The following is a 13,047-nucleotide window of genomic DNA, read 5'->3' as shown; positions in this document are numbered from 1 at the left end:
AGATTTCCTGTGACCAGCAAAAGTCAGTGTCTAATGTTGTGTTACATGGTTCTTCACGTAGGTAAAAGTAGGTATATAAAGATGAGACATAGCTGGAAATTTGATCCTCATTTGTGTATTCCTGAAGTAACTGAAATGCAATTTTCACGTTAATTCAAACCCTAAGGTGCTGCAGACTTACTCAGGTCTGAAGTCATAATCCTGTATGATTATTTAAGAATTAGATTTTAACCTGTATTTTCTTCCTGGAAGAGTAATAGTGGTATATAAAGCTTTCCTGAAGGTATTGGTTAGTTGGAACAAATATATTTGAAATAAAATATGTATTAAAAGACACGGGCTAATATCCTTTCATACCTGTCTTTCTCTGAAACGTACCCTAAGAAAAAAAAATTATTGTTCAGATCCATCCACATTTCTCTCTATATTGATGTGTCCTTTGATAGACTCTGACAAGCATATCTTTCCATTGAAAAAAACCCTTTTGTTAGAACTTAGAAACTTTCCAGTGTGTGCAACTCTTTTCAGACATTGCCTGCATTTTTCAGCCCACTGAACTGGTCATATCATTTCAGTCTGGAAGTATGACACAGTCTCAGGTTGCACACCTTCCACTATATTGGTGTGGATTCAGAGGTTTACTTTCATTTAGTTTAGCATTTTCTTTTCCTGCTTGTTTGTCCAATGACTTCAAATTTAGATCAAAATATAGAAATGAAAAATTATTTCATCCTGCTGGCCACGTTACAAAAATATTTAGAGCACACCAAGGTCATGTCCATCATATTTTGGAATTGCTTTCACAATTCTATCACAATTCCCTTTAACTTCAGTCACAATGAAGCATCCTTTTTTTTTCTTGCTAGCTGTCCAGAAATTCCTCTGCATAACTCTACAGTGACTGTTTGTCTTTTTGGTGAGATTTCATTTCAGCAGCTGCTATTTGCAAACCAGCAAACACTTGCTGCAGAAATGGAATATTTTGAGCAGTTCTGAGAAGTCTAAAGGTTGAAAATCACTTTAGTGGGTTTGGATCCAATCAACAGTAGTACAGAGGCAGTTGTGGACACCTCAGGGGTCTTCAGAAAACATAATAGACAGGAGGAAATGTCACAGCATTCATCTTCTGAGTCACATTTTTTTCTATTAGGTGCAGCTTTTTTAACCTCAAACTTTCAGGCATGTTCTTTCATGCTCCTCAGAATGTGTTATTATACCTTTGCTATCCAGTTTTAATATTTAGGTCAATATAATTTTATAATTTCTTTGTCTCAGAGATTATCTTCTGCACATGAATAATAACTTGTCAACTAAATCATGGAACAGTTTTAGACAATGTTCACTATGAGTATTAAAATGAACATTACATAACAAAGAACTTTTAAAATATCTTTACGATAATGACACCCAAGGCTATACTGTTATCTTTTTGCTCCTTGCTAGGCATGCTTCAGGTGAGGACTTGGCACTAAATAAATTACACTGAAGTCAAAGTTTTTGCATGTAGGAGACTTGAATCTGTAGATGAGGCTGAAAATGTTTTGCTCATGTATTTCGCCCGGCCACTCCTTTATTTACTCATGTTGAGCTCTGCAGTTGAAGGCATTGTTTGTTGAGGTGAAATGTCAGGTACCTACTGTGTTTTATTTAAATAACTAGGCTTAGAGCAGCCTGATGTTTCAGCTGGAGTAGGCTGATGCCTACACTGTGTGGAATTAGAGAGCACTGGCAGTGTTTAGTCAGTCAGCACTCAATCGGTTGGAAGTTTCAATCTGTACATATAATCAAGTCCACCGGAAAAGATGCTCTGACAGATGCTTAATTGAAATTTGAAAAAAAGCATATCCTGCCATGGGCTCAGACTGAAGCCTCTTCAGCCCTTTGTAGGACAGCTCTCATTGTGGAGCTGTGACACAGCACAGTGTGCAAATTCTCTGTTTCATTACCTTTCACCTCTTCTCCCTCCAGATATCTTTGATAGGTGGCAATTAAAACATCCAAGGACATAAAATCTTAAGCTCAGGTTGCTGAAGTTTGAATAAAATTCTTAAGACAGGGATGTTTTCCTATTTGCTGCAGGCCTCTGTGAAATGAAATCACTTTTTGTTTCTTGTTTTTAAATTTGAATAGACTTTTTAAAAATAATGTAGTTATAATATTTCCTAATTTAGCAACATCTCTGTACATGTGTATAGTCTTAAGCAATAGTTCCTGGACCTTTATAGCTTTAGTAGAATTGCAAATACTGCTCTGGAGACATACTAACATATTATATCAGTACAAGGTTTGGCAATTCAGGATTCCAGACTGTGCCATGCTAGCAAGCAACATTTTCCCTTTACTTTCCTTCATGGGCATAAATACCTTTCCCTCATCCAAAGAAAGAATCTCATAAGAAAAAATTAAAAACATGAATATTTTTTGAATATTTTTTACCAGACTATAGAACAAAGCTTCATCTTTTTCTTTTTTTTTTTTTTTTTAAACACAGTATCTGAGTATTTAAACACACTAACTGAGCATTTTTGTTTGTTGTAGAGATATCTGAGCAAGCTCTAAACTAGTGACCTTGAATTCCTGTGTGGACTGTCACAGTGCTCTCTTCACCCTTTTCTGAGGCTGCCTTGACTGTTCATATCAAGCTGACCTGGTTATAGATATGCTTCATGGCAGTGTAGGAATAACCTTCTTGTTTGAACTTGTAAAGCCATCTTCCACACATCAAACTAAAAGAACTAAGGAATTTTATTCTGTTGTTTCTTCCTCCCATACCTTCTACAGCTGATTTCTTGAGCTACTAAAAAATAAACATTCCCTCTTTGTTCCCACCCTGGAGAAAAGTTTTTTTACATGATAAGACCCCACCCAGGAAGACAGAAACACTTTTCAAATAGTCACACTAATGCATGAGTCCTTGTCATATATCACACAAAGAAAATATTTGAGAGAGCTCACCATGCTTGTACCTCTAGGAAGAGACGCAGATTTTGCGGCTGGCATTCCTTTGCTTTGAGAAATCATAATTTCTACTGGCAAGCCAGGTCTTGTTCTGCATGAGACACCATTATCAAATGACCTGAGAGAGGGACTTGTATCCAGGGACAACGATTTCTCTAATTTGTGTGGTCGTGCTCCAGCCACGATGTCATCACTTCTCTGAGCTTCTAAGTCTACTTCTTCCTGTGTCTTTCCATCTAGAATGTTTTCTTTCCAGTTTCCAGGAGACTTTCTCTTAATATGAAAATCATCTAGGCTTCTCACACTGGATGGAAAAGTATTTTTCAGTTTGGCAGCTCGGTATGCCCTCAGGCTCATGGGATCAAGCACTCTGAAAGTAACTTCATTAATAAATTGAGAGAATTTGAGTTTAGCTTCTATTTTTTCTTCCACAACAGACAATGAACTTGATGATCCTTGACTCACCAAGCTCAAGTCAGATGCAGAGGAACTGCTTTTCTTGTTGGTCTTCTGCCTCTGGAGCTTTTGGCTTGTGTTTCTCACTTCTGCTGGATACAGAGAAGAGTGTTCCAGTCCGTGAGTTTTTTCACCCCCTTTCTGACAGTGCTTTGATCGATGGAGTCGATAGCCTTCATCCTTATTTTTGCTTTTAACAAAGCTTTTACCTTCTGACCTTGTGCTGCCCTGTAACTCAAAGCTGTCCTCACTGGAGCTGCAGCGTTTGGAGTGCCTGTTCATTGTCAAATCTCCAGACAGGCTCCGCTCTGCATCGGTTCCTACTTCTGGCGCACATGCAGCAGTGCATGCACTGCATGCTCTTTCTTCACTCACCCTGCCACCCCCCTCTTGCTTGGCTGGTCTTCCAGGCACAGCACCCTCTGGCTTAACTGGGGAAATGGAGCCTTTCGACAGCAACTCCATTTACTTTCGTGTCTGCGTGTCAAATACTGGCACTGAAAGAGGGGTTCCCATAAATCCTCCTCTAAATTGTAAGACAACAGGTCTGTCTTTGGAAGCATAACAATGCACCCACTACATTTTGTCCCATATGCACCCCAAATCGTGTATATGTTTCATCATTGGATCAATAGCAAATTCTCATCATTTTAATTAACCATACTAATGAGCAGAATCTATAGGGCATGCAAATTTTCCAGGGTATTGAGTGTTCAGTGGATGAGCATGGGCTTTCATTGACCCAAAGCAACATATGATATATCCCTGTTTGTTGAACTGGAAATCAAACTACCATGATGTTGATCAATTCTCACTAAGTAAAGTCTGGGCTGGTTCTGTTTCAGGGCTTTTTAAAATCCAATAGTAGAGAAGGTCATGCTATATTGTTCTAATGCTACTACTGTTTGCTGTTCTATTAAAAAAGTTAGTGACAAATCTGCTAGATCTGCTAGAAAAGCAAACCAAACATGATCCACACTTTCTACCTGCCTTTTTTTTTTTTTTTTCTTGACATAACTTTAATTCTAAAATAATTTTTAAATGTTAGGATCCAAAACAAGGTTCAATATTTCAACATTGTCAGTGAGCTTGGAGTAGTAAAAATAAGTTCTTTCAGTACATTGTATATGAAGTTCTTCTCATTTTTCACTGTCTTTATAGACAGGCAAGTCTGAACTGTGAAGTGAAGAATTTCTATTTTTGGTTTGTATATGCAGGAACCTAAGGATTAGTTTAAGTGAGATTAAAGACTAGAGTCTGACTTTATAATCAGTGTAGATATTTGTGGTGTCCCAATGATGTGTTGCCACAGGAAATGACCAGAGGAATGACTGAATGATAAATTTGAAAGGGTGATTTTTGGGTTTTTTTTCATCTCCTTACTTCAGCATAAGGGTGAAGGGAAGTGATTTACCCCTTTTTGCTTGGTGAGATTCAGACTTTGCTCGTATCACTGTCAAATACAGCAAGTGGAGAAAGAGGAGAGACTCAGAAGCAGAAAACTGAGAGACCTCCCTTAAACACAGGAGCACATTTAAAAATATCATGCATAGCTGACAGGTCAGCACCAGCTCGAGCTGAACGTAGTTCCACGTGCTCATGAAGCAGACATTTAGGTCCCTCATTACAAGGCACTTTACTTACTGCCTAGAATTTATTGTCTCCACTTTGGTAATTCCAACACTCATTTGAATCATAGTTCATAAAAGCTGCTGAAGTGTTGCAAATCTCTCAAATTAACATAGTAAGTACATTAATTTTGCAAATAACAGGGGAACATGAAGATCCTTTTAACACATCAGAAATCAATTGCTTTTACTGGAATTACATTTTGAAATGCTTCCATATTTCTATGGGACTGTGCCATCCCATTGCATACTACAAACATTATCTTGATCACAGAGATAATGTGGATAAAAATGCATAAATCTTGCTCACAGTGTCTTGTTTTAGATGAATTTATGCCTCTCTCACTTGAATGCAAATGATAGCACTTTAAAAGACTGACAAATATTTTCAGTCACCAACAAAAAGACTTTCATGCCCTTTTCAATGCAGTTAGGGAACAATACAACACTACTCTCTTCTTGGAAAGCCAGAATTTAGGGATTTTTCAGTATGTCCAATACAGACTTGTACAAACTTAATGTAACTCTTGAAGCAAACAGGATTCTGAAATACACAGGATCTGTGCTAATCCATCTTAGGTCTTTTGCCTTACAGATCCATTAGAGCTTGGCAAAGTGTGAGTTCTGCAGTTTTAATGGACTTTATTAATAATACCTGCTTCAGAAACAAAGAAAGCTCCACTGTTGAGCCAGAAGCTATAATGACTTGTACCTATTTGGACAAGAGCTGTTTTATTCATGAGAGATGGGGCTTCTTTGTACATGAATAAAGCTATGTTAACTACAACCTATCCATTTCTTATGTGCAAATTTTGAGGTATGAATTTTAAAAGTCTGTGGTACAGCCAATAAAAATGGATCATATAATTCTCTTTTATTGTCAGAAAAGAGCTCTTTTGTTCAGAGAGGTATTACTTGCATAGCAGTAACATATATGTATAGGTATAGATACAGATAAATGGTTATAGGTAATTTAGGCAAGGTACATAACATTTGTGGGTGTCATACTGCTTATACTGCTGCTTCTCTTTCTTCAGGTGATTTCTGCTTAATAACTCTAGACATATGACACAGACATATCTGATTACTAAGACAAAAATTATCCACAGCCTCAAAATGGAATATAATTCTTCTTAAATGATACAGATCTTTTCACATCAATCTCTTTGAATCTTGGTCAGAACAGATGCTATCAAAGTTTGTAGTAACAGTAACTATTCAGTGTTCTCTCTTAAGTAAATTCACATAAACATTCTCTAGAGACTAGCTGAATTGCCAAGTTATTTCCATTATGTGTACAAATAGAGCAGCCGAATAGTAAAACAAAATATGCTTAAAAATAGGAATGTTTAATATTTTGAACTTTTTAATAATTGATGTTTGTGATTTATTTTCCATATGCTAAGTGACTTATTTTTTGAAGTGTTCACATTATTTTACCTTATATATTTAAATTGCTTCGAAGACATTGTGGATATAGGGAATTTCCTGTTCCAATGCAAGCAGGTGCCTCTGTGAATGGCAATACTTTGCTGCTGTAGTCTGGGCTGTACTCTTGAAATAAATAACTTCAGAGAGCTCAAATTACTACAATATGCCTCAGCTAGGTGGATGCTTGCCAGATTACTAAGTTCTTCTACACCAGTCATGTTAACATTAAAATAATCTTAAGAGATAAAGCTATGCATTAATTTTGCTCTACTCTAGAAATGGTGGGCACCATTGTTGGAATAAAACAGTATGTCTGTGCAAATCAAGTGAAAACTGTCTGACCTAAGCAACAGACTTCACTGAAAATAAGATTGTCATTTATCAGCAGCTCTGCCATTATCTAGTTCATTGACCTTTGATCAACACCTGCACTTTGGTCTGTACCTGCCATTAACTGGTCTTTAAATTAGGAAGGGACTGTATTCCTTAAATTAGGAAAGGACTGTATCTTTCTGTGCACTTCTGTGATACCCAATCTTGCATAATGTGACCCTGATCATGGGGACATCTCCAGATACCATCAAGACTTGCTCAAAAGTCCCTCATTTCCAGGGACTCAAGTGGATACAATTTGTAATTTTGTGTGTTGCAATGGCTAAGATGTTATATTCTATTTTAGTGTTAATATAAGAACATAAACAGAGTGACACTGATCCTTTCCTGATGAACTGGCTGTTGAGTCTGGAAAACCCTTTAAAGGAATGATAGTTAAGATCATAGCTTAAATGGGACTTTCATAATGACTTAGTATTGCATTTGACAAGATTGACACATTCAGAAATTTGTCTAGAAAACTTGTTCCTTAGGAAAACATCAGTATTTTTCTAAATTAAGGCTTCTTTATGTTCTGAGTGCCATTTTACAAAGACATTGTTAGAAACCTGCATATTTTGTATAAACATGGAGCATAACTGTTACCTGCAAATATGACTTGATGCAATGGAATATTTATACAGACCATTGACTGAAGATTTCAAATTAAAAGCTGAATTTGGCAGGAAGTAAAAATTAAAAAAATATTAAATCCACCCTCTCTTTTAAATAATATCCCTGATTTTTAATCATCAGGATATGTTAACTTTTGCTAATTGTATTAAAAGCAAGTAAAAGCTGTCTTGTATTTGCTGCAGGATGTTGTTACGACAACTATGAGTTTTTTGTGTAGACCTCTGGAAGATATGATCACTTTTGAGCCAAAGCAGAAAATATTCAACAGTTTTAGCAATAAGTTCTTCTATATCTAAAAGTATGTCTTGATATATGAACAAGAATACCTTCAGCAAATTATCTACAATAAGAAATTCAAATATGTATAAAGGCTTTTTTATATTTTGAGATTAATGAGAAACTTTTAAATTATTATTAAAAGAAAAAGCGAATCTGAATTTTAAACACTATTGAGGTTTATTTTAATTGCAATTAAGTCTGGCTCCAGAGCCTTTCACAGTGAGTAGACTCCAAGATTTTGGATGAATAATAAGACTGTTGTCTGTGCTGTTCCTCTTGAAGCAAAGAATGAGTTTTTCATTATAAAGCTGTGTATTTCCTGTATTTGTGTTCCTAGTTCTCACTCAACTTTTCATCTATTCAGAAATATTGCCTAAACACCAGAGTCAAACTCACTAGAATTTGTAGGAATGGCATTCAGTTCAAAGTCCTCAGTTTGCCCTAAACATATGTACATCCCTCAGCAGATACTCCACTCTTAAAATAGCTACATCCCAACTCTCCCAGTGCCCATTCTTGCTCAGATGTACTCTCCCCTCCTGCCTTAAATGAAAATTTTATCACATCTTATCCAGTCCTCTTCACACTTAATGCATTTAATTTTGAAGTGTTTTATGGACTTTTCATTTTTGCATTTCAGTTTACCCATTTAAATAATACAGATGTTCCTCTCTGCTTTTCCTTCCAACAGATGGTTTCCTTTTCTGTTTTTTTCTGTAATGGTTGTCAAATGTAAATTTGCTTTTAATGTAAGGTTGCCTACACCAGTTTCATCATCAAGACAGTGTTTCCTTAAATTCTTCTCAGCATAAATCTATTTAGTTGCTCTCCAGAAACTCTACCACATTTTCAAATTAATGTGAACAATATCTATTTCTAGGATGCTAGGCCTCACATAGCAAAAATTCAGTTTCACTAAATATTACTTTTACTATTTCTGTTTCCTTTTGGAACAAAACTTTTCTAATGGAGTGGAGATGTACTCAGTGTTGTATGTATTGGTTTTACATCACTAGATTCTGCTTGAAAGTGTTTCAGCTCTAAGGAGAATTTAAGCAGACAGTTGCTTGGAGTCTGTAAGATCTAGCTGTCTTCAGGACCAGTAGAATGAAAATTCAGTTCTTTTATTTTAATGCATGACTGCTTATGGGAACAAGTTAAAATGGATTTTTCCTTTCTTTATCAGTTGTTGGTGATTTGTAACATCTTATGACAAACAGAAAATTGGACCAGTACTGCCACCATTAAATCAGTCTGGATTCTTAACAAATGGTAGGTTTTGTTGGCATGAAAAGAAGGTGAAAAGCTACTGTGGTGTCTTAAAAAACAGAGACTTCTGTTTCTGTGCAGGAATCTGCATGGTGGACAGTGTCTGCATTCAGCCTTGAATCTGAATCTAAAGATATAATGGATCTAAATTGCTCTAAATTCGCATTAATCAACCTCTCCACCATGATGAGTAAAACATTTATCTGTTTTACAACTACAGGGTGACTAAACTAAAGGCAACAAATTGCTGTGTCATCTTTCTTGTCAACATCCTTAAGTCTGATTCATTTAATTTATAGCTGTATACCAGACAGAGCTGTGATAGCCCTGGAAGAAGTGCTGAGCATAAAAGGGATGGTTTTTGGTATAAATCCTGCACCACCCTGAAAGCAGAGCCACTGCTCACTGGCAAATGCTACAGCTGCAGTAAAATTAGAGACAGTCACCCAACTAAAAGGCAAGCTATATTTATAGCTTTAAAAATAAATGAAAAAATAAGGAGAAAAATGCAAGCACAAAATGTTTTAATACACCATTTTTTTTTTTTTCAATTCCAGCACAACATTCAATTGGACACAGGCCCTTACTGCACTCAATATCATCCTGTCAGAGCATCTTCCATTACTGAGCAGGCAGCCAAATTAGTATCACTTGGAAGATGCTGGCTGCTCCCTAGCAGTATAAAATGGCACCATGGACACAGGTTACTCTGCACATTTTTAAAGTTTTTCAAAGATATACACAAGGCACTCGTGGCAACAGCTAATCACATTTGGCTACCCTTAATTACCAAAGGACTTTTTCTCTCCCATGAAGAAAAATTTTCTTGCTGAGAAAAGCCAGAAAAAGGAAGCTGCAGACTGTATTTTTTTCCAAGTGTTTTAAGTGATCTTTTATTTATCCACAGTCCAGACAATGGACTGCTTGGAAGAGAGGAATACAAAATGATATGAGGCTGATCTACAGTGTGAGGAATGGATTAATGGTCTAGTTAGGCCAAGCTTCAGAGTATAAACACTACAGCTTTTCCTTCATGTTGGAAGTTCTTAACACTAAAAAGCTTGTGATAGCATCTGCCTGAGAAGTTTTTGTCCTCATCCAAGAGAGATAGAGCTTCCTAGCTGGAAGAGGTTAATAGCATCTGTGAATAACAGTTATAACAGAATACATTGCAAATGAGATTTGTGTTTAAGTGACCAACCGCGGCTGCGTACCTTGACTGAGAATGAGTCCTCAAAATGCTCTCTATCCTCTGCCAACATCATCTTTTTCTTGCTCAGTTTCTGCTTTAGCCAGCTGCTCCATGAGCTCTTCTTCACACGCTGTAGCGTTTTTGCAGCCGTGCTGTGGGATGGGTAGAGCTGTAGGTCATCTGCATTACACTAGCATTGGATTCTGTGTCTCCAGTTCACTTTGTAGTTGCTTGGTGAAAAGACGCAAAATAATTGATCCTTCTGAGAATACACAGATGAGAAGTCTTAATTTCTTCCACTGCTCCTTGAAAATATGTATTTTTTAGGAAAGTGTCAGATCCTTTGAGCCTAGTCTTTAAACATGTCCTTCTTTGAGGTAGTCTGACAGTGTCATGAAGCTTCCCAAATTAGGTATACCATTTCCCTCATTTTTCTCTCTTTTTTATCTCTTTCCCCAACAATAATCATAATCATAATGATTATTATTATTATCATAATCACCACCATTATTATTGTCATCATTACCATCATTAAGAAGAGGGGGAAAAAGTATGAGAAAATTTAAGACAGTAGAGAGGAAGAATGAGAGGAATGGAATCAGTTTCTCAAGCAAAATCAGGTTTAGGATAAAAATACATTGCCTTTTTCTTCAGGTGGAATGAAATTATTTCCCACTCATTAAATATGCTACATTTTAAAATTAATATATTTTATATACCAGTTTATTTTACTTTAATCCATTCCTAATTTATGCTGGATGCTTCAATCTGCAAGGCCTTGCTGTCTCTGAAGCCATATAATGTTTTTTTCTGATCTGATACTACAAAAATGGTGAACTAAGGCTACCAAAAGTCCTTCCCATTGGTGCTTCAAGGAATATTGAAGAGATCTTTCAGTAATGCAGAGTTTTTCTTGTCATCTTTATTTTATATCTGGAGGAATATGCAATTCTGCTAATTAAATGTTAAACATAGAGGGGAGTTTAAGACTGGAAGATAAGTCTTTGTTAAATGCATAAACCACAAAGGAATAAGATGTTGCTATGATATTCTCTCTCTTCTTTTTTTTTTTTTTTTTTTTTTCTTTTCCTTCATCCAATGAGCTTATCCAAATTAGTGAATTATGTGTTAGATCAAGTTGTTCCAGAGCATAATACAAAAATTCACACTTCTTTGTAGCAGGTCAAATCCTGGCCCCCCACATAGGGACTTTGACTTTATAAAAGCAACAGACCTGTACTAGGTTTGTTGGATTTCATTAGGATCATTCTTTTGCAGGATTAGGAAATCACAAAGTATAAGGAAGGAATAAGCCTTTTTACCTGGGCAATCCCCTCTGTCATGAAGTCACCATTTCCCTTTAAAGACTTCTTGAAGGCAGTTCTCTATCTTTTCCTCACCCTCCTAGTCTGCCTCAGAAACAGTTATCAAGGATTGCTTCCTTTAGTTGAGAAAGTGTGACAGCTATGGAAATGGCCTGAGCTTGTTAGTGGCATTTCTGCTCACTGATGTCTCCTTTAGTCTTGTGGGGATGGTACCATAAATATCACTACTTACTGGTCTTGTTATTACTATTCTGTGTTTTCCTGAGATTTTGGGCAGGGTTCTGAAATGTCAGACTAAACCTCTCCATTATTGGCTTCTAATTTATTAGGCTCTTCAGAGTTGGCCCTTGGGAAGTTTAATGTTGCTTCCTTTTGCTTGCAAAAGGAAGGATATATTATTGTTTATCATACCTAGAACACAGTAAATTTATCTCAGTTTCCATTCTTTATCTCTGCATATACATAATCTGCCAAAAACCTTCTCTGTCTATTACACAGGAAACAAGGAAATGGTTGTTCCAGTTCCATGCTTCAACACGTTCTGAAAAGTTTCCTTAAAAAAAGCTTGCCTGCATAAAAATGAGTTGGACTGGAAGTATGTTTTAATATTTCTTATTCTGAGTAATTTGAAAATAACTGAGAGAAATAAGTGTCAATTTAATAATAATGAGTGGTAATTTTAATCTTGACTGCTGTTACCATGGATTGTTGAGGGATGGATAACTTGAGCAGGAGGGAAGTTTTTACATTGTTTTCTTCAGAACTTAACTAAACAGTGTGATTTTTTTTTTGCAGCACAACTTTGCATACATAAAAACTATGACAAATAATATTACTTGGAGGTATAGTATATGCTTGTGCTAAATGTTTCCAGAATATTGGTTCTGGTGCTGTTATGCCTCAGATGCAGCTATAATATATTTCTGCTGAGGGCTGCAAACCTGCATGTTTGCAATCAGAGTTGCATGTCACAAGAACTGGTGATAAGCAGGTATGACTAAGTAAGAAAAAAAACAGGTCTGTTTGTATTTGGATATGTGTGTGTTTGCATACCAAATGTAAAAGTAGCCCTGTGCATTGCCTGTTCCTAACTCCTTTCTATTACAACAGTTGCAATTTAAACATGCAGCAAAATATTATTTATTTTCCTTCCATGGCTGTAGTCCCACCTCATTCATTATATTAAAGAGACATGTCCAACAGAGCTGTTTAAATACTCCTGCAGAAAGCATGCTACAGTATGTGCTGTTTGTTTTAGCAAATGTCATGCATTTCTGTTGTTTCTCATGCAAACAATTTTTTCATCTATACTCTATTGGGTTTATCAGTGTTTGACTAATACTTTGTATAATTGAACAAAGTAATGCACTACATATATTTTCCTTCATCATTTAATACAAACCTGAGCTAGGTTTAATGTGTACATATAAACTTTATTGAGATTAATGCCATTGCCTGAATTTTTCTTTCTTGAAGATATAAATTATTTTGATAATTTCAT

The 13,047-nt window shown here is 36.1% G+C and overlaps 1 protein-coding gene and 1 long non-coding RNA gene across 4 annotated transcripts in view; one reads left to right on the top strand and one right to left on the bottom strand.

Annotated features, from left to right (window-relative positions):
- The window catches only part of BEGAIN (brain enriched guanylate kinase associated), a 158,199-nt gene that overhangs the window by 144,612 nt on the left and 540 nt on the right, over positions 1–13,047 (bottom strand). For 2 of the 3 annotated variants that reach the window (XM_021549692.3, XM_077783963.1), the window contains exon 2: positions 10,244–10,373. In XM_021549692.3, coding sequence (XP_021405367.2) covers positions 10,244–10,294 — 51 coding nt within the window. In that variant the 5' untranslated portion in view covers positions 10,295–10,373. Of the gene's footprint in view, positions 1–10,243; positions 10,484–13,047 lie in introns of all 3 variants that reach the window. The other variant, XM_077783962.1, reaches the window with a different exon arrangement.
- On the top strand, positions 3,525–12,456 carry LOC144246468 (uncharacterized). The gene is made up of 3 exons (XR_013340139.1): positions 3,525–3,534; positions 8,947–9,032; positions 12,342–12,456. It is a non-coding gene; the product is annotated as an uncharacterized LOC144246468 (long non-coding RNA).

Source organism: Lonchura striata, chromosome 6, assembly GCF_046129695.1.
Source record: "Lonchura striata isolate bLonStr1 chromosome 6, bLonStr1.mat, whole genome shotgun sequence".
Classification (NCBI taxonomy): Eukaryota; Metazoa; Chordata; class Aves; order Passeriformes; family Estrildidae; genus Lonchura; species Lonchura striata.
The sequence above is the reverse complement of the archived record's forward strand: the minus strand, read 5'-3'. Positions and strand labels throughout refer to the sequence as shown.